The 21,555-nt window shown below is 56.9% G+C and overlaps 4 protein-coding genes across 4 annotated transcripts; 1 reads left to right on the top strand and 3 right to left on the bottom strand.

Annotated features, from left to right (window-relative positions):
* Window positions 1-605: 605 nt before the first annotated feature.
* Window positions 606-980, top strand: IUM83_16559 (uncharacterized protein; the record flags this gene model as incomplete). Its single annotated transcript, XM_067941448.1, has 1 exon — window positions 606-980. One exon carries the CDS (start codon window positions 606-608, stop codon window positions 978-980), a length of 375 nt encoding a protein of 124 aa, XP_067783281.1.
* An 8,354-nt stretch (window positions 981-9,334) lies between these two features.
* Window positions 9,335-9,796, bottom strand: IUM83_16558 (uncharacterized protein; the record flags this gene model as incomplete). Its single annotated transcript, XM_067941447.1, has 1 exon — window positions 9,335-9,796. One exon carries the CDS (start codon window positions 9,794-9,796, stop codon window positions 9,335-9,337), a length of 462 nt encoding a protein of 153 aa, XP_067783224.1.
* A 122-nt stretch (window positions 9,797-9,918) lies between these two features.
* On the bottom strand, window positions 9,919-11,186 carry IUM83_16557 (uncharacterized protein; the record flags this gene model as incomplete). Its single annotated transcript, XM_067941446.1, has 2 exons — window positions 9,919-10,184; window positions 10,325-11,186. 2 exons carry the CDS (start codon window positions 11,184-11,186, stop codon window positions 9,919-9,921), a joined length of 1,128 nt encoding a protein of 375 aa, XP_067783223.1.
* A 261-nt stretch (window positions 11,187-11,447) lies between these two features.
* On the bottom strand, window positions 11,448-12,507 carry IUM83_16556 (uncharacterized protein; the record flags this gene model as incomplete). Its single annotated transcript, XM_067941445.1, has 2 exons — window positions 11,448-12,077; window positions 12,139-12,507. 2 exons carry the CDS (start codon window positions 12,505-12,507, stop codon window positions 11,448-11,450), a joined length of 999 nt encoding a protein of 332 aa, XP_067783279.1.
* Window positions 12,508-21,555: the final 9,048 nt, after the last annotated feature.

The raw sequence follows: 21,555 nt of genomic DNA, 5'->3' as shown, positions 1-21,555 counted from the left end.
GTGACACTTCTAGCCGAGAATCCTTTGCTCTCGGTGGCCCGTAAAATCGCTCGCGCGCCGTTGTCCATCATTTGGTGGACGGCACGGGTTTGGGGAACGGGAGTCAGTGAGCTCAGCTGACTTCCGGGGACGCTCGAGGCCAAGGAGATGAAGATGTGTATGAGGAGATGGAAGAAGTCGACGAATATGTCAAGTCGACAACTGAGTTACTCAGCGAGGTGGAGGAGTTGTTGCTCCAGGTGAGTCGAATGGGAAATCCACGCCCTGTTGGCGCAGCCTCGTCGCCGAGTTGAACGCAAGTGCGGATCAAGACGACGAAGATCCTGACCAAGGGGATGACCAAGGGGAACGTCCGCCCCTTATTCCAAGAGCAACCCGGAACGCCGACACGCCGAGTGCTCAGCCGACTCGGCGAGGAGATGAGAGTCCACAGTGAGTGGATGGTGATGTTTGCGCCAGTCGCGATGGCGCAGGCGAAGTGGCCGGTGCTGGAGCCCGAGCTGACTCAGCCAATCAACAGCACCAATCTGGACCAACTCGTCGAGGACACGGCGCTGCTGCTGAAGGCGATGGGACATCGCTGCACAAGCAGGCCCAACAGCTTGATGTTATCCGACTGGGATGTTCGCCGAGCTGGGAGTGAGCTGACTCAGTGGAAACGCCGGCTGCCCGCTGAGTTCGGTTTGGAGCGGGCTCCTGGAGCCAAGCAGACAATTACTAAGCGGATCGCCGACTTCGGTGAAGATCCAAGCAAAGTCCCTCTGCCCCTGACCCCGGAGACGATGAAGACCGAGAAAGCCGAGAAGTTCCAGTCGACCGTGGGAACTCCGTACTTCGAGGACTCCCATATGTTGACCCCGAAGAAGGGCAAACCGGGTCGTGGTCGCTATGACCACCTGTACGACCCCGGCGATGAAGCGGAACTCGGCGAGGACCCGTGGAATGATAAGGGTGATCCCGATGAGTCGGTGAAGGCGTAAATCCCCCGACTCAGTTATGACGGCGAGGAACAAGCTGACTCCAGGTGTCTGGAAGTGCGCCCTCACCTCTCGCTCGACAAGATCGCCGAGTTCGAGGGCAAGCAATACCGTTCAGGCGCGTCCTTGCAGTGGTTGAAACGCTTCATCAACGAGATGAAAGGGACTTACCAACCCCAAAACTCGTGGTGCGAGCCATTCTCGCTGAGTCTCGGTCGAGCGGCTAATAGCTCGTATCGCCAGCTGCCTAAGAAGACTCAACAGCGTTGGAACCTACTCAGCGGAGCGTTTCGCGACTATTACTGCTCTCAGTTCGACCAGTCCGTGCGGACCGGATACTACTCGGCTACACGCAAAGAGAATGAGCCGATTTGCGACTTCCTCATCCGACTCAACGGATACGCCCGCACCGCCAAGATCCACTACGAGAAGGGCGGTGCGGATGCGGCCGACCACGTTGAGCAGTTCCTGCTCAACTGCGGTGACGACGAAGTCATGGACTTGCTGTACCCGCTCCAACTCGCGCCAGTCGAGTCGGCGAGGCAGCGGATATGAGTCGTCGAGCAGCGACGGTGGCTACAGCAGCTTCAGCGATGCTGACTCCGACAAAAGCCAAGATCACGTAGACGCTGGAGCCGTGAGTGACCAGTCCACAGGTCGAGGCAACTCGGCGGAGCGACGCAGGGGTGATCGCCCAGCTCGTCGAGAAGAGTCGGGTGAGCGGCAACGTCCACGGCGCCGAGAGGGGTCAGCGGAGCGCCAACGTTGGGATCGCCGAGATGATACCCGCGACAGACGGAGTTACGACCGCCGAGATCGCCGAGGCGAGTTCAACGAACGTCCTCGCTATGGCCCGTGCGCAGCGTGCGGGAGCAATAGTCACTCGGCGCACTTCTGCCCCAGGCGATGCAAATTCTTCAAGCAAGTCCACGAGGTGGGTCGTTGCGAGATGTTCCAGCGGCTCGAGAAGCTCACCAAGTTCGTCCGCACCTCAGTAAACAAGTCAGCGGTGGCCGCCAACCTCCACGATATCTATGAGCCGAAGGATTTAAACTAGGTGGACCGCTAACTCCGACTGGGTTGGATAACATCGGGCTGCCACAGTCAGCTGAGCCGGAGGTCGAAGCGAACTTCGTGTTTGCTTTCGTCGGCAAAGCACGACGGCCCGAGATGATATGTGGAGAAGCTGATGAATTGGAGTGTGAAACCGACGGACATGAATGTGAATTTGATTGGAACAATGAACTCGGCGACACAGAGGAAGGCTGCCGAGCTATTACGAGTATGGTGAAGGAGACGCAGCTGAGTACAAACGAACCAGACCACGCCACGACGATGAGACTGCACTCTGGTGAGCGCATGGGGTGGTGGTCGGCGATGAAGCACGATCGCCGAGTGCGCATGCGCGCCTAGTGATGGGTGCGGTGAACGCCAAGCGGACTCAGATTCTGCTTGATACTGTAGCAAATGTCTCGGCGATCACTGTGTCCTTCGCGAACAGAGTACGGTTAAAACGCATTGCGAGCAACGATAAGTAGATTAATGTGCAAGGCGTCAACAAGGGCAAGCTGAGTACGACAGCTCGAGCAATGGTAAAAGTGACTCTCGGCTGGCAATTGGTCTACGAGTTCGAAGTATGGATTATGCCGCACTATGCTGGTGTCGATCTAATTCTCGGGACGGAGGTTATGATCCCAACTTGTGTGCGGTTGGATCTGTTCAACTCGACCGCGAAATTGCCGGACGAAGTGGTTATACCACTGCTGAAGTCGCGGGCCGCCGAGTTGGATGAGTCGCCTTACGAGAGCCGAGGGAGCGGCGGCCCAGCCGAGTCAATGAGTATTCAGCCAAGGCAGGTCGCTGAGTTCGCCTTGAGACGCAGACAGCCGAGTTTCGACACCCATGAGTTGTGGATACGACGGACAAGTGATTGGATACCTACGGTTGTTCATGGCTCGCGGAACAAACCAACCAAAGCCCATCTGACAAATGTGAGCGAGAGGCTGGTGTGGTGCCCCGCTCACTTTTCAGTGGTCCTCTGGATGTTGCACGGAGAATTGCCACCGATGATGGGTTTGTGCGTTTGAACTCGGCTAAATATCGCGATTGGCAAGTTCTCGCAAACGAGACTGCGATCGACAAGTCCTTGTTGAGGAAGTTGAGGAAGGAACAGCGCCCGTACGACGACTGGCTGGCTAAACAACCACCTGCCGTGGAAACGAAACCATATCGGACCCCAACAAAGGTGCTCAAGCGAAGCCCGAGGCACGGCGATGGCGAGCTAGCCGAGTTGACTTGCGCCCAAAGACACGAACTACTTGAACGACTGGCTCTGGTAGATACCGGAAACAAACTCGCCGAGCCAGCGGAACTGACGCAGACAGGAGGACACAGCGCCGAGGCCGCTGAGTTTCAAGCGACGATGGCGCCAGTGGTCCAGGGGGTGAGTGCTGAGTCCCCCGCTGAGTCGGCTTGGGTGACAGACGCTCTCCGCGGGAAAAGCCGGGTCCACGACGCTGACGCTGAAGATACTTGGCCGCGTCAGTCGCTACGATCCACCGGTGCTTTGAACGACAGGCTGGGAGGGAATGCTGATGCGTCGCCTGGGGCGATGACCATGAATGCACAGAATTAAGGTGAGATTGAAGTTAGCGATGACTCACTAGCCGATGACCCCGCCGAGGATTTACGCTTACGCTTTGCCGCAGCCATGGTGCGGTGTGAGAGCGAGTTGATCGCCGTGATGGTCGACTCGGCTGACGAATCCGCTGAGTTCGAAACCACCGGAACTGAGATAGATTTGATTGACTACGCACACGAGCTGGCGTTCCTGCCGGATCGCACTGACTCGGCACCGACGACTTTGGATTATGAGGGAAAGAACGTGGTGTGCACAGCCCACTCGGCGAGTCAGCGAGAGGGGCTAATCGCTACACTCAGGTCCCATGAAGGTATCATGATAGCCAGCGGCAATGCTCTACCACCTCCGGCGTATGGGGCGATCTGCGACATTGACGTGCAAGGACACCAGCCCATTAAACAGCGAGCTCGCCGAGTCCCGTTGAAGCACCTTAAGAAATTATACGAATTGTAGTAGGGGCTGCTCACAGCTGGGCTCATCGCGTTCTCGAAGAATCCATGGGCTTCGCCCATTGTGATCGTCCTGAAGAAGAATGGTGTCGACGTAAGGCTGTGCATTGACTATAAAATGGTCAACGCCACCACGGTGTTGATTGAATATGCGATGCCTTTGGTCGACGACTTGCTCACCGAGTTGGGAGCTACCTGTGGTTTTGCTCGCTTGATGCAGCAAGCTGGTACTGGGCAGTTATGCTCGCGAGATCTCAGCTTTTGTCTGTGCCTTGGGGCATTTTGAGTGGCTCCGAATGCCATTCGGATTGAAAGATGCGCCCATGATATACCAGCGAGTCATCGACAACGCGCTCTGGGGATTTGTACAACCCCGAAGCGGGTAGAATGCACATGCGGAACGCATCCGCCGAGCTGAAGCAGCTACTGCAACTCAGCGACAGCATAGGTCAAGCGTGAACTCGGGACAATCATCCGGATCGCTGAGTTCGATGCCAAAGTTTGAGGCCGATCTACAAGCCTCCGCCGAGTCGGACCCACTACAAGACCTAATCAACGGACTGGACGGAGATATGTTCTGCACGGGTGGGTCAGACAAATCTGCGCTGACTCCGGTTTTCCAACGGCGGTCTTTTGTTGATGACATCTGTTTCGGGGGAACGACTTTCGACGAGTGCCTGGAGACTCAAAATCGATTGCTGACTCGGTTCGCTGAGTACAGAATCAGCATCAGCTTCACCAAGAGCATATTTGTCCAACCGGCAGTCGACATCCATTCTCACGAAGTCTCGCTGAGTGGAATCAGAGCCAACCCAGCCAAAATGGCAGCGATCGCCAAGTTGCCGTTCCCAAAGTCAAAAGAAGGGAATGCAGGCGTTCCTCGGTGCTCTGAACTATTACAACCGGTTTAAGGAGAATGAACTCGGCTATCATTCCGCCGAGAAGGAAGTGTTGGCTTTGCTGCACCTACTGAAAATTTGTCATACTCTCCACGCCGGAAAGACCCTCCATGTCTACACGAGATTCTCTACCCTGGAGTGGGTCTTCCAATCGAAGTCGTTATATGGGAGGGCAGTACGCTTTGCGGTCTTACTGTCTCTGTATCGCCTAAAGATCAAGCGAGTCAGGGAGAAGAACGCTGACTTCGCTCAGTGCTACAAGCGACTGTCACACCTCATAACGGTCTCGACGAGTCGCTGAGTCACCTTGCCCCGCCGTCCAAGAACTCGGCTACGGTTCGACTCGACCCGGAGTTGCTATATGCTCACGTACCCTCGACCTTTGAAGGGCACGTCTTATCGTTTGACGGCTCGGCGAAGACGGCGAGGAATGGAGGCTACGGCAGGCTTAGCGGCGTGGGACATTGAAATCGCTGCGAGTGCGTACCTTCCGTCGACTACAGTGAATATCGCCGAGTACATTGGCATGAACAATGGAGCCATGGCGGCACTGTCTCGAGGAATCGCCGACTTGATCATTGTAGGCGACTCACGGCTTGCAATCCAGCAATCAATGGGGGTGATCGCGTGCAAGAAGGAGACGTTGCAAATGGAGTTAGCGCGCCATAAGAAGTTGACCAGTCAACTGAGCTCAGTTCGCTACTTGCATGTAGTGCGGCACTATAACGCGGCCGCCGACGCTCTGGCAACGGAATCCCTAGAAACTCGATCAGGCCGAGTAGTACTCAGCAGTGAGCGAAAAGCCGAGCTCAAGGTCCTGAATCAAATAGCGGAAGGCCTGTACGCTGAAGCTGACTCGGTGGAGTCAAAAGCCGAGATGGCGGTAATGACAAGGAACCAATCTCGCCGAGTCCACTTTGAACACGATGTCGAACCAGATACAACTAGATGTCGGCCGCGGCGGAAGAAGCAAGCAGAAACGCCCCCCACGCTGAGTCCAGAAGGCGGGAACAATGAATACGAATCGGGAAAAGCCCCTCCGCGGATCCGCCGAGTTGAAGGCCACGCGGAAGTTGAAGTCGATGAAGACCGCGTGCCGGCCTCAGCTGACAGTGGCCCGGCTGTGGTGCAGGCGGAACGGCGTCGACGCATTTCGAAGGCCCAGGACAAGGAGCTGAAGTGTGCCGATTTGAAGACATTTCTACGAGGAGAACTCGACGAGCTCACACATCGCCGAGCCCAGAACGCGGGCAAACTCGCCGATAATTTCGTACTCAGCGAGGATGGCCTGCTGTACTACCAAGGTCGACGGAGACGTATTACTGAGGCTGACTCAGCGGACCTTGCTCTCCGACTGGTAGCGCCGACGACATGATCGACGAGATACTCCACAATTGTCACAACTCGATCGAAGGAGGGCACCAAAGTATTGTGCGAACCTTCCACAGAGTGAAAACCGAGTTCTACTGGGTCGGACTGTACGCGGATGTGGTCAAACATGTCCAATCCTGCGAGGACTGCAGTACCAGTAAGAGCAAACCTCAGCTGAGAGGGTACTCACCTGGCAGCGTGGCATCCGAGTTCCCGTTCCAAATGGTGTCAATGGATTTCGTGATTCCACTCCCACTAACTCAGCGAGGCACCACCGCGCTGCTGCTCTTCCAAGATCACTTCACAGGTTATGTCATCGCCAAGGCGATGAGTGAGACAGCAGCATTAGATGTAGCCAAGGCCTTTGACGAATGCGTGTTCCGGAGGTTTGGGGCACCTTCCCTCATCCGACACGACCGAGACCCTCGGTTTATGAGTGAAGTGTTCCAGGCGTTCGCCGAGTTAATGCAGTCGAGATCCCGAGCCACGCTGAGTTACAGACCGCAAGCCAGTGGCCAACAAGAGCGCTCAGTCAAGACGATGATCCAGACTATACGGGATTATGTCGAACCCACTTCAAGCTGACTGGGGCGACATCGCTGAGAAGATGGTGCACGCTATCAACAACCCACGAGACTCAACTCGGCGAGAGACTCCATTTTACGTCGTACATGGTTGGGACACCCAGTCGACTCTCAAAGCGATGACGTCGACAATAAGGAAGGGCTCGGCCAACTCGGCGGAGGCCACCCAGTGGCGCCGAGAAGCCAATCGACAACGATAAATTGCCCTTCAGCTCGCCAAGGAATACCAGCTGGCCGAAAAAGCTCACCGAGCTAAAGAACATAACGCTCGACCCAGAGGGAAGGAAATGAAAGCCGTCCCTAACTCGGCGGAGTCAGCTGGAGAGGCTGCTGAGGAAACTGCAGAGATCCCTGAGTCCGCCTCTTAATTGTTTAAGGCCGGAGACTAAGTCTGGTTGTTTATGGAGCGAGTGAAGCCGGGTCGGAAGAAGAAACTGGCCCACCGCTGGCATGGGCCGTTCAGAGTGAAGAGAAAGGTCGAGGAGTTTGCCTACGAGCTCGAGTTGCCAGACAAGAGCGGCTACCGGTTTTACCCGGTAGTCCATTTGTCTTGTCTGAAGCAAGTCACTGACCTAGGACAACGGCCGTCAGTCCCGCTGATCGATGAACTCAGCGAGGACCAATGTTATGATTTCGATGAAGAACTACTTCCCGAAGACAGCTTTGAACTCGGCGAGAACTCGGAAAGATTCGAATTGGAGGCTATATTAGATGACGAAATGCCCACATCGACGTGTACCAGCCGAGCTCAGCGGTTGTTTAGAGTTAAGTGGGTCGGCTATGACGAACTGACGTGGGAATCCCTTGCAAATCTGTCGTGCGGAGGCCTGCTGTTTGATTAGTTGCGGAACAAGAAGCGTGAAAACCGTCTGCAAATGGTTCAGGTTGCAGACGAGGACTATGTTACTGCACCACATGTTGACCACCGCCGAGTGATAAACAGGCTCGGCGGAATGGATAAGCTACTATTGAAATTGCACGATGTATATTGGAAGAAATGACTGGGGTACGGACTCAGCTGAGTTCATATACGTTACTAGCTACTAGACTACCGCTCAGCTGGGCTATTAGAAGGAATCACAAGACTACGAGGGCGCCGGTATCGCCCGTGGCATCATGGTCACTGTCGGAGTCGTCGAGAACGTTGTCGAAGATGACGACCTCCCCGCGATTGGCTGGACTCGGCGCGTTCGGGGAGCAGACAGGTGAAGCCGACTCTGCTGAGTCCACGTCCTCGACAGTAGTCCGCCGAACCGGCTCCGCGGCGAAGTCAGCTGAGGCGAACACCGGAAACCCCTGATTCAGTGGCAGGAATCACGCATTGTTTATGATTCGTAGCCGGATCGCGGAGCCACCAAGCACGCTAAGGCTCTTCTTGGTCTATGGCGACGGACTCAAGCGCCCGGTCAGGCTTCTCTTGAAAACAGGGGAGATTGGCCGGGGGCGCGAACGGGACAGAAGGGTCGAAGTAAAGCTTGAGATCCAAGTCGGGAGCCCGTGGCGTCGAAAGCTACGGCCGCCTTGTGCAGTGTCCCATACAGCTCGGCGAGAATGGGGCGCAGGGCGTCACCACAGCGTTTTCGCTCGTGGCTATACTGCTGCCACAGCTGGAAGCACAGAGCGAACTCAGCGATGGGGCGGCCCAGGTACAGGTCGAGGTGTAGACCCAGAACGACGCATGAGTCCACGAGCCAGTGCATGCGCTCGCAGAGCGCAATGAATACCTTCACGAAGTCAAGCCGCTCACCCCGACACTTGCGTCAGCACTCGGCGGCTATCTCGACAGGCGGAGCTGACTTGAGTGTAAAATTCCGGGATCGAACTCGACGCAGCAAATCCGGCGACAGGATGAACGCGGTATCGCTGAGCTTGGACCGCAACAGCTGACAAGAATGCCGGGTCGACGCCACGTCGAGGAAGGCGGCAATGCCCTCGGGCGACGAAGACGGCGGACGAACGCATAGCTTGGCGTCGACTCTCTCCATCATGATGTTGACCCCGCACTGACGGAGGATCTTATTCCAACACCGGGTCGAGCCATGATGGAAGAATGACGGATCCCACCAAAGCTTCATCTGAGCGGAAACTCGGTTCTCACGAGCCACGGCTTGAGCCGCCCGGACCCGCAGGGTAGCGAGCGGCAGCGCCAGCACCTCAGGGAGCGGCATGTCCGACGCACCCGACCCGCTAGCTGAGTTGGTAGCTGGCACAGACCCGACCACAGCTGACGGTACTACTGGCGTGGAGGCAGCTGACTTGAATGGACGCTGGGGTTTGGCCGACGTAGCGGCCGAATGGGGCCTAGCTGCCTTAGTCGCTGACTTGGCTGTCGTCTTGGCCGCTGACTTGGCGGTCACCTTGGCTGTCGCCGTGGCCGCTGATTTGGCCGTCGCCTTGGCCGCTGACTTGGCGGTCACCTCGCCAGTCGGCTTAGCCGCTGACTTAGCTGCAACTTTGACGTCGACGTGGTTGCTGACTTAGCCGCTGGCTTGGCTGGCGACGTCACGGCAGCTAGCTTAGAAGACCGAGCCTTCTTGGACACCACGCGAGGAGAAGCAGGTCGAGCGCGCTTGGTGCCGCTGGGAGCCGGGGGAGACGACGGCGCGCTCGAGACTTGGGCCGCGGCGGTGGGAGCACCAGTCGCGACGGCCAGTGAAGGAGCCGGCGGCTTGTCCTTCAGCTCCTCGTCCTCCTGGTTGACGGGAACCGGAGCAAGAGTCGGCGAGGGCTGTCCTGCCGCGGCGAGAGATCCAGCTGAGTCGGAAGTCAGCTCCTCGGTAGCATCCGAAGGCTCGACTTCCTGCGACGAACTCGGTGAGGAAGGAGACGACGGGCCATCTGGCCGACGCAGCACCTCGTCTTCCGAAGCATCCAAGGTCTCCAGAACCAACGCCTGCAACACGCTAGCATTCTGGGCAGCCACCCGGGGAAGGGATCGCGTTCCGGAGGCTGTGGAAGGAGGTGTGGGCTTCTTGGAAGCGGGGGACGGACGGGGTCTTAGCCGGAGTCTTGGCTCAGGAAGCTGCAGGTTGTGTAGCGGTAGCTGATTTCCGGGATGGCGCAGAGTGCTTGGAACCCGCCGACTTCGGGCGAACTGGAGACGGCGTAGTACGTGCAGCCGACTTCGGTCCCCGAGGGGACAACAAGCGAGGAATCGGCGATCCAGACAAGTCTAGCACCGGCCCCGCGGACGCCGAGGAAGAACTCGCGGAACGAGCCCCAGCCGTCGACACAGGCGCTGAAGATGGGGAACTCGAACCCAGCTAGATGGACGCAGTAATCTCAGATATCGCCGAGACAGCGAGGTCAGCGGTCGGGGAAGAAGACCGTTGGGCCCCTAAGTCGGCTGAGCTGTCCAGGTTAACCACGGCCCTGCGGGAAGAACTCGGCGCGGTCGACGCACCAGCTGAGGCCGGAGGAAGATGGGCTGAAAGCGGGGTGGCTGGAGTCAAGTGATCCCGACGGTATCGACTCTCAGGAACTCGGCGGGGCTCGAGCGAAGGAACGTTGAGGTCTAGCGAGCTTTCATCCAGCTCGTAGGAACCTCCAGCTAACTTGCCGGAGCCACCTGTCCCACTGGTCGACGCTTGACTCGGTGAAGGATCCGAAGGCGGGGTGTGGATCGGAGGAATAGCACCGCTGACTCGGAGAGTAATCTCTCTACTCTCGCCAGTCGGGATCTGAGCGAGCTCTGGCCAGTGAGCTTCGAGGAGACGGCACAGACGAGCATTGAGCGCCAACTCACTCGTCGAGAGTCCTGGGGCGTCCACACCTGCAGCGGCAGCCACGGCCAAGGTCGGGTCGGTCACCGAGATATGGTCCTGGTGGCGGAGTATGTTCTTCTGCCGCTGGATGACTCGGCACTGATGCTCGATTGTGTGGTTATCGATCCGCAAAGCCCGGTCAGCACCACCGGACGAGACGACTCGAGCTGCTTCTTGGACACGCTCGAAGTAAGAAGAGGCCACGCCTTGGAGAGCCGAGTAAGCTACGTCACGCTCGACGAGTTGATGACCTAGGCGCTCCAGATCCTTGTCACGCTGCCGGATAACTTGGTGGTCGATCACCACTTGCGAAGAATCAACTCGGCGGTTGGCTTGCCGAGTTGCCTCCCGTAGCTGTAACTCCTGCGTGCACACGGTCTTGCGGAGAGAGGAGACGAACTCAGTATTATACTGAGCTCCCCTCTTCCGCTGGTCCCGCTCACGGATAACAGCGGCGAGTCCGTGGGTCAACCGAGCTGACTCGGCGATGGCCACCTGCATCCGGCGATCCAGAGCCCGGTTTGCCCGCGTCAGTGACTCGACATGGACCCGCAAGTCAGCGAGTTCTTGGGTCGAGCACGGGAGCGAAGGAGCCCCCGAGGAGAGTAACTTCAGCATCTCTCGGGGCGTGGACTTGGCGAGAAGGTCCCGGCAGAGAGCAGCATCAGCCGAGGAATGAGGGCGAAGGAGTGCATATGCGCTTAAGCGGGCTAGATCACGATCTTCAACTTGGCGAGCGTAATCCCATTGGCTGAGCCGAATCTACAATTCAGCGATCGTCTGCGGAGGCGGGCCGGCAGTATCAGGCGGTACACTGGGCCCCATGGACGCGACTTGAACTCGGCGAGGCGGCGAACTCGGCAGGAAGCTGTCGGAGTCGGCGGCTGGAAGAAGTGGCAAGCCGTCCACGGGCAAGCGGTCACGCCGGTAGCCAGCAGTCACGGGGCTGAGAGCAGGGCTCTGCGAAGGGGTCCTGCGTGGCGAGTAGATGTCGCTGTGGGCGACCGAAGAACATGGCGACCCACCTCCAGCCAAGTAGGCTTTGGCGACCGGGGAAACAGACCGCATAGCTGTGTAGTCGGAGCTCGGCTTGGAGGGGGACTCGACGAGTGGGAACCCTTCCTGGCCAGAGCGGACGCTAGGATAGTGCGGGGACGAGCCGACTGTGAAGTCTAACTCGGCGAAGCAGCCGTTGAGTCCGAGGAAGTGTCCAGAGCTGTTGGGACTCGAGGAGTCGAGAGAGGTCTTGGAACAACTCAGCGAGTTCGGCTGACGACTCGAAGGGCTTGGCATAGGGGAAGCGCGGACCCGCAGCAACCCCATGAGCGGCGCACGAATGATCGAGCTGCTGATGACCGAAGCCATTCTCGCTGGCGCGAGGCTGGCCGAGACCTGTAAGAAGAAGTGAAGGTTAGCAGCAAGTCAGCGATGATGTGAGAAGAAGTCGACATACGTGGCTGGCGTGAGCAGTGTCGTCGCGGAGGAGGTCACGCGTCTTCGACTCGGCGTGTTCGCCCTCCTCGAGGTCAGCGGAGGACGCCAGAGCCGTGCAGGGACTCGGCGGGGCAGCATCAAGTTCAGCGAGCGACACTCCCCAAGGCGCCGAGTCGGCGGCGGCCAGAGCCGGCAAGTCTGCTCCGGGGACAGGGGAGACGCTAACCGCGGGTGCTGGAGGCAAGACTGGAGCAGCCCCAGCACCACGCGAACTCGCAGCTGTCGGTGGAGGGCTCGCCGAAGCAGGAGTAGAGTTAGGGTAGTCGTCGACTGGAGGACCGACCCCGGAATCAACACCAGCCGACTTGGCGTGAGGTGAGCTGGCCATGGGAGCGTCTGGAGCATCAGAACAGCTATGTCAGCTAGGATATTACACATCACAAAGGCGCCGCTGAAGCGACGTACCGGCAGGAGCGTGATCGGCGAGCGACAACCGTGCGAGACGACTTGGCGGGTGAATGTGAGCGCGGAGTGAAAGCGCTGACTGACAGAAAGGGACACAGGCTGCGACACAGCAGTTGGGTCAAGACACTCGCCAGTGGGTCGTATGCGGTTGTGGTGTAGGGTCACACCAAACTTCGGTGACCGGCATGTGACCCGACACCGATTTCCGGTGACAGGAGCCTGGGAGAGTAAAGGCGTTGCAGAATGAGAGCGGTCTGTGGTCTCATAGTCAGATCGGCTACGGTACTACCAAGGTGTCTCAGAGTGAGAGCGGTTGGTGTCTCAGAGTGGGAGAGGTTACGGCACTTCCCGCCGAATACCAAAGTCGGTCAAGTGTTTCAAAGTCAGAGCGGCCGGGCGTTGCAAAGTGAAAGCGGATACGGGGGTAATTCTCACTGAGTCATGAAGTCAGCGAGATATCAAGATAGTTACATAGGGACTCAGTGAGGGGTCAGTTGAGATCTGAAACCTCTTCATTTCATTAGGTATTTGTATAGGACACAAGGAAAAGTAGATTAGTGCCCTAGCGGCTCTTCGGAGAGATAACAAACAAACAGAGCAGAATTTTCCAAGTCCAACACAAGCGTACAATGTCCGGTAAGTCCCTGCGCGGGCTGGATTATGTCTGCCGTCAGCACCCGAGAGGCATAGCTTGTAGGGTGTTGACAGGTAGCGCCAAGAGACAAGTCGGCCCGGGAAGGGCAAGGAACTCGCCGAGCGCGCCAAGGACAAGTCCCGCCGAGTCTGTGGGCCGGTACGCCGGATAGCCCGGGTGCCGTGACACTTCTAGCCGAGAATCCTTTGCTCTCGGTGGCCCGTAAAATCGCTCGCGCGCCGTTGTCCATCATTTGGTGGACGGCACGGGTTTGGGGAACGGGAGTCAGTGAGCTCAGCTGACTTCCGGAGGAACGACTGGCTTGGTTGCCTGGTCTGGGCGAGGACCGCCACCACTGTCCCGGAAGGGACGGACCGCTGGGGACAACCTTGCGTAGGCCAATAAGCGCTGACTGGCTCGGCGATTTTTGTGTCTGTGTGCTAGAATTAATTTGTGATTTCTGCTACACCACAGTCTTGATTTCCGCCGTCTGCTTCAGTCGCTGAAGCTTCTCACGCAAGACAGCCTGGTAGTCGGCGCTTCGAAGTGTTGGGGCACATGCTCACGGAAACCCCCCCACGTGTGCTGCTCGCTTCTCGTCGTCGAAGACCAGTGCAGGAACCACCCTGAAGCCGGCTTCTCCATGGCCGACCCAGCGACTCCCAGCAGACCCACGCCTGCGTCGTCGATCTGGATGCCGTTGATGCGGCAGGCGTTCTCGAACTGGAACAGCCATTCGCGGACGTCCTCTTCCTCTTGCCGGTGACCTTGGGCGGATTGCTCGGCACTCACGTGCGCTCTGCCATGGCTTGAATCAGCCTGTCGATCCCGGCCAGTAGCTGGGCGTTCGTCGGCATGGGCTCTTTGTGGTCAGGTTGCTGGGACCAACAACTGCTACCAGTTTAACAGGAAGGAAGCTCGACTTGGGGGGAGGGTGTAGTGGGTCTAACTTGACTCACTACTTTTGCTTACACGTTGCGCAACGTGTATGCGGAAGCGTAGGTACTTAGTAATTACTTAGGTTAATTATATTTGAATACACAAATATAAGTTAAATAAGATAGGATTCCAACTAGCTAGTTTAAGGTAAAATGAGAACTGTATTGCTAGTAAATTGATCTTCCTCCTAAATATGCTAAAACTGTTTATCATCTATGAAAGGGGTTGGCAGCAGCTGGCTGTCAGAGCCCCGCTAATATGCATGACTCTGATTGGTAGAAAGATGCTGCTTTCTACCAATAGGATCTTTGGGTAGGTGTGGACCACTCATTGTGGTGGTCCACTTCAATGTATCCATTGGTGTGTCATACACCAAGGTGAGGAAGTATCTAAAACTTTAACAGATATCCTATCTGTTAAATTCACAAGTGGCTTGTAGCCACTTGTACGTGTAACCCCGTTACACCATCTCCCCCTTAAGGTTAGACGCGCGGGGTATCCGCACGTCAATCTTCGGAATTGACCATTCGTCAATTCAAGAAATCCGCGCTCATTCAACGATCAGCCCGCCTCAGAATAAGACCTCGAAGTCGGTGGGGAGTCATCTCTCCATCGACGACTACTTCGAGCGCCAGAAGGCGAAGTATGGCGACGTCGTCGACTTCGACAACGACGATGAAGATATGGAGGGCGAGGAGGACTCGCCCTCTAAGCGCAAAGACTCAGTGTCGAGCGAATCGCTCGACCCTCACGCCAAGAACGTTCACCCACGTGAAGAGGACGAATAGGACGCTTCGAGTTCGAAGCGTTCGCGAACTGAGAGTGATACCCCACTCGCTTCCGGTGGGGCTCTCAGTTCTCCACGCGCTGGGTTCTCCGCGCGCTGTAGGCGCAGCGCGCGATCCGTGGATGCCGTCTACGTCCGAGATTTCGGACCGGTATGGGAATTCGGTACCTCCGAATGAGGTGCCGCTGTACGTATGCAGCGCCATCAAGGATGACGCTGTCGCTGCCGAGCTGCACTTTGATGCGGAAACACATCAAAGGCGCGATTACTACATCGGACTCTTTCGTGAGCTCCGATGGTTTCAAAGCAAGAAGACATCTTTCTCGCAGCAAAGTGCCCGAGTGGCAGGCACTTTGTCAAGTTGGAACGCCTTTGTTGAAAACTTCAACAAAAGGCTGAGTGCTTACCGTGATCGGATTAAGCAGCGCGTGATCGCTTCGAGACCTACTCGAAGCGTGGAAAGTTGGAGCAACTCCACGTTGCTGCGGAGGAGGCGAATGTGCCGTGCGCTGTGCCCGAGGGCTTTCAGTGCACGAAGTGCTTCCCAGGCGCGGTCCGCTTAAGCGACCGCGACCTGAACGGGTACACGTCGTTCCGTGTGCCCGAGAGTCTCAAAGAGCTCCGTGCTAAGTTCTTAGCACGTGAGGGTTCGGGCGCTAGCGATGATCACAGCGCTCGTGTTACTTCCGCTGCGCCAGCGCGTACTGCTCCTCGTACGCCCTCACCATTTCCGGAATGTCCTCCAGCAAGACGTTCCGCGGCTCCCATGTATCTCGATGGGGAGGAAATCCTCTCCAACGAATACGAAAACGAGCCCCTTGAGGGTTCGTTTTCGGGATACTATGGTCAACAATCCGCTCAACAATCCAGCGGGTTGAGCCGCGGGCGTCACGGATCGGCGGTGGCGGGGTGAGAACACGCCCCGGGTATGATCAGCCCCGGGCTGATCAGTATGCGCCTCACCACGACCGGGTGACCGTCGTGGAGCGTCTGTAGGCGCTGAGTTCGCCGCCCTGAAACAGGAGCTGGCGAACCAGAAGGCCCAAGTCGCGGCGGTCTCGCAGACCGCCCTCGAATATCCAGGTCGAGTTGGGGACCCAGATGAAGGGTTGCTCCAGCGCGTCCGCGCGCTGGAGGAGAGGCTGCTCGTCGCCGAGGCCAGGTCCTCTGCTTCTGCCTCGGCTCCTGCCGAGGCTTCGGGTCAGCCGAGCTAGATGGCTCGTGCTGCAGGTATGGCTTCAGCCGTCCGACGTAAAAGGTCGGATGGAGGCGCATGCTAGACGGTATGCCTAGCGTGTAAGCGTTGCCGTGCCGTGCCAACACAGTGAACGGCCCGATGAAGCGCGGAGCAAGCTTGCTTGCTCCGAAATCCGAAATGGCATGTTTAGGCAGGTTTTGAGTAGCTAACAAAACCAATGAACTAACCTTGAATTCATTTGTGTTGCCTCTGCCCACATTGTCTGCGTTCAGCTTCTGTTGGTCAACAGAAGCTGCTATTGCGTCTTGGACAAACCGAATTACGGCTTGTCTTTTGGTGACGAAACTGATTGCATCCGAGCTGAAGTCATTCAACTCGCTCTCCGCTAGAGGCCCGGCCTCTGCGTGGTTCTTTGCGGTGTCTGCGCCCTGCGCAGACCCGTGGTCGTTGTCCTTGTTGGTGGAGGGTCTGCGCCCTGCGCAGACTCATGTGGTTTGTCCATTGTTGCAGCTGACACTGTGCAAGTGTCAGCGGGTTTCTGCGGCTGCTGTGTTGCAGTCGTAGATCCTCCCCCAGTTAAAGTGGAAGCCATCACTCCGAGTAAACTCGGTAGACGTGGATGCCGCATGGCATTCACGTAGAACGGTGTACACCCGGTCGAGGCATGCACTGAGTTATTGATGGCAAACTCTGCCATCGATAAGCACTCGCTCCAGTATTGGAACGAGTGAGCGTAGCTCTTCAACATATCGACGAGCACGCGATCCACGCGCTCGGTTTGACCGTCCGTCTGCGGATGATCCGCAGTCGACATGGAAAGCTGGCTCCCAAGAAGTGTAAACACTTCTTGCCACAGGTGCGCTGTGAAGCGCGGGTCTCTGTCCGACACGATGTCGGTCGGCATGCCATGGTGTTTGAACACCATGTCGACGAGCAGACGGGCCGTCTGCTTCGCGGTCACCTCTGCTGGCACCGCAGCAAGATGTACCATAGAACACTTGTAGCGGCTCTACTTGACCTTGCGCGCGCCGCCGGGGGCAGGGACTTGGTCCCTGTGTAGCAACACGCCCGTTGGCGCAAGACGAACTCCACAGCTTGCGGTCTTCGGGGCAAAACAAACTCTGATTATTATCATGCACATGCACATACAAAGGGCCTATCAAGTAAGGGTGTAAACATCTCCTGGGTACACCTTGAACAAGGGTGAGACACCCACTAAGCTACTGGCTTGGCGGCGCCCGTGAATGCGCGTCGGCCCTTCCATTGGCCTGTCTGTGTGAGTCATCACTTGATTACACTGATTACACCTGGGTGCAAATCAGTGATATCCTGATTACGCCAGGATCTTGTGGCCGGGATTGGGCGGACTTGGTCTGTCATCACCTGATTACACTGATTACTCTGGGTACAAATCAGGTGTAATAAGGATGACGCCAAGATTCTGCGGCTCCCGTTGGCCCAAATCCATAGGCGACTGGTCAGGCCGAATCTTGTGTGCCCGACACCAGGGGCCGAAAAGCCACAACGGGGCGACCCTTCAGAGCGACCTTCCAAGCGGCAACCGCCAACTCCAAAGAGCAACTACCGCAGCTCCCAGACCGGCAATGTAGCCATCGCTGTGTACCCACTTCATAGGCGAGACCACGAAGTCGCACTTCAGGCCCTGCAGGCACGCCGTAGGCTTTTAGTCACGTCCTAGGCTTGGAGCGTCAGCTGTCTTTCACCAGTTGCCACTTATCCTCACGAACATCGTGCATCCAGACACCAACTTGCGCCCACAATCACCGTGTCTCAGGTTTGGCACAAGTTGAGGGACTGCCGGGCTGAAAACCTGAGCTGGGGGCAAAAATACGATGTTGATTCCATACCCCGGCTGTCCGACCAATTTGACGAGTCTCAGTTTTGGTTCAACTTCTGGGACTCTGAGTCTGGGAATCTGAGCTGGGGGCAAAATTACGATGTTGACTCCATATCTCAGTTGTGGCACCCCAAAGCCGAGATGAAATCAGACGCCGCACGCCACGCCTTCTTCCCAGACCCCAGACTGCACATTTCAGGGTCTGGTCCACAGGCAAACCTCAGACCGAACTCCAAATCACCAAGTCTCAGACTTTTGCCACCACTCTCAGGTCTCAGAACTCCGGGCATTCCAAACTGTGAGGTCACCAATCTGAGACCTGGGGTCTGAGACTTAAGCAACCATGGGACTTCAAATCACAGGCCCAGAAGGCCAGGGCTCAGCTCTTCGCCCAGAGTCCGATTCAAGGCCTGGAACCTCAGATCTGTGGTCTCTAGAGCAATTCTCAGACCTCAGACTCCAGACCGAATTCAAATCTCAGACCTGGGGATCTGGGGTCGCCGCAACTCGACGGTCGCAGAGCTCAGTTTCCAGATGTAGCCAGCACAACTTGAAGTATGTACAAAAACCAGACTTGGGTCAAGAAATATCCACGTTTCAAGTGACATGTGGCCGGTACGTGGTAGGGTTTGGGCTTCTGACTGATGGGTCCTCGCCAAGAATTGGCTCGGACCTCGTCACACCAGTATTGGAACGAGTGAGCGTAGCTCGTCAACATATCGACGAGCACGCGATTCACGCGCTCGGTTTGACCGTCCGTCTGCGGATGATCCGCAGTCGACATGGAAAGCTGGCTCCCAAGAAGTGTAAACACTTCTTGCCACAGGTGCGCTGTGAAGCGCGGGTCTCTGTCCGACACGATGTCGGTCGGCATGCCATGGTGTTTGAACACCATGTCGACGAGCAGACGGGCCGTCTGCTTCGCGGTCACCTCTGCTGGCACCGCAGCAAGATGTACCATCTTGCTGAAGCGGTCGACGAAGACCACAACACCGGTATTCCCTCCGCTGTCCGGGGGAAGACCAAAGATGAAGTCCAAAGACATGGACTTCCAACACTCCGACGGAGTCGGTAGTGATTGTAACGGAGCCTGCGCGAATGGCTCAGGCTTTACGCGTTGGCATACCTCGCAAGCACGGATGTACTTGCGCACCCACTTATACTGGTGGTGCCAGTAGAAGTCGCGCGTGAGAAGGACGTATGTCTTCTCACGTCCTAGATGTCCCGCAGTCGGGGCATCATGATATTCGTACATGATCCTGAGTCGCAGGTCATGGTCATTCGGCACGACAACGCGATCCGCGTTGTCGTCGACTGCATTGTAAAGCAGTAGTCCGTCGTGCACTCGAAAGCGGTTTGTACGCGCTCGAAGGTGTTTGGGCAACTTCTGACGGGACTTGTCAGAAGGCGCTGTGCCATAGGCAAGCAAGAGCTTCGCGTCCGCGTCGTGCGCGTACGCGGCCTTCACATCATCCAACAGGGACGATGTGGGTTTGCTCGATCGCATGACGTCAATGGCATTGACGTCAACAGCTTCTGCATAGTCCGGCCGACGTGATAACGCGTCGGCCACTACATTCAATCTTCCGGGTTTGTATTCGACCCGGAAGTTATACTCCGCAAAGAATGAGAGCCATCTCGCCATTCTTTGTGATATGTGTGGCGACTTCACTGCGGTGCGCAGTGAAGCATGATCGGTGTAGACCACAAATGGTCTACTTCCAAGCAAATACACTCGGAACGTTGCGAGTGCGTACTTCATGGCAAGGAGTTCCTTGTCATGCACCGGATAGTTGCGCTCAGCTGGCTTCAGCTGACGCGATTGGTAGTAGACGACACGATCACGGCCCTCGTGATCGTGCTGCATCAACGCGCATCCGATCGCGAATCGGATGCGTCACAGACGACGTGGAATGGGCGATCTTGGTCAGCCACTGCCAAGATCGGTGCCTCAGTCAAGCCCCGCTTGACTGCATCGAATGCCTTTTGGCAATCGGTTGTCCAATTCCACACAGCTTCTTTCTTAAGAAGTTGTGACAGCGGGCGGATCTTGCCCGCGTAATCCTCCACGTACTTGCACAAGTACGTGGCCAAGCCAAGGAACTGTCTCAGTTCCTTGACACTTAAAGGTGTTGGCCACACATTGATCACTCTGACCTTTTCCGGGTCAGGGCGAACACCATTCTTTCCTACGAGACACCCGAGGACGGGTATCTCGCTCGCCCCGAAGATACACTTCTTCAGGTTCGCGTAGAGCTTTTGCTTTCGCATAAGCTCATGTAGTTTCCGGAGGTGCACCCTGTGCATCTCTACGTCGGTCTCCCGTCCACATCTCGGCTGTGGATGAACACATCATCGATGTAGCTCGGTGCGAAGTCGCGCACCGAGCGCAACAAGTGCGTCACGCATCTGTTGAAGGTCGCAGGGGCGTTCTTAAGCCCCTGCGGCATCACTAGCCATTCCCAGAGCATGCCGCTTGGCGTGCTCACTACCGTGAGAGGGATATCGCTCTCACGCATTAGGATTTGATAAAATCCATCTCGCAAGTCGAGAGCACTGTAAACGGTGCTCCCGGCCATCGAATCGATGATAACATCTTTTCGCGGTATCGGCGTCTGCGCCGGTACCGTCGCATCGTTCAGCTTATTATACGCACGACAGATGCGCCACCAACCCTGTGGTTTCTTGACACAGAACGTCGGAGCACTGTGCGGGGACTTTGATTCCCGCACTTGTCCTGCTTTGCGACGACTTTCAAAGAAGTCGTCGATCGCTTTTACTTGCTCTCGCGGCAGTGACCACTGCCGCGTGACACAGTACTTCGTGCCCGGCACGAGATCAATCTCGTGCTGAATACCTTTCTCCTGCGGAAGCTCCGCAGGAATCTCTTCCGGGAGTACGTCTTTGTATTCCCTCAACAATTCGTAATAGGGACTCGACTTCAGCGAGTCCCAACCTTGTTCCTCGAAGCGCTCTCGCTTCGTCTTCGCACTGAGAGTGTCTTCACTATCAGTGGTACTTCCCATGAAGAGCTGCCTCAGCTCTTCGCTCTCGCTCGCCGTTCTTTCGCTGTCCGAAAGAACGCAGACCTGCTCGATACGTCCGTCGTGCAAGTCGCGCGTGAAGCGCTTCCAGCTCATGGCTGGGAGCGAAGTCAACTCCGACGCCGTCGTCGGAGGACTAGCGAGTTCCATGTCACGATACTGGAATCCAGTATCGGTGCGCGTCAAGACGCTTAGCGTCTCGACGTCCGGCGTCACCGCCTCAGTCTGCTCAGCAGACTGTTCTCGTGGCGTCTCGGTCCCGGACCGAGACTTGCGCTGCGTTCTCCGCTTGCGCCGTCTTCTTGTTGTGCGGAGCCCGGCTCCGCACAGTTGTTCTTCTGGTCCAGGCCCGGCCGTGGACTGTTGTTCGCTGGCGGACCCTGTCCGCGGGCGCGCGGTATCAAGCCCAGCTTATCGTCCAGATCCAGGACGATAAAGGGTTCGACAAACACTCGTTGTTTGTACGAGAAGCGCACGTTCACGACGCGCTTCTCGGTCTTCACGATGGCAC

The sequence above is a fragment of the Phytophthora cinnamomi genome (genome assembly GCF_018691715.1).
Source record: "Phytophthora cinnamomi strain GKB4 chromosome Unknown Contig100, whole genome shotgun sequence".
Lineage (NCBI taxonomy): Eukaryota > Oomycota > Peronosporomycetes > Peronosporales > Peronosporaceae > Phytophthora > Phytophthora cinnamomi.
This window is presented reverse-complemented; position numbering and strand designations above follow the sequence as displayed.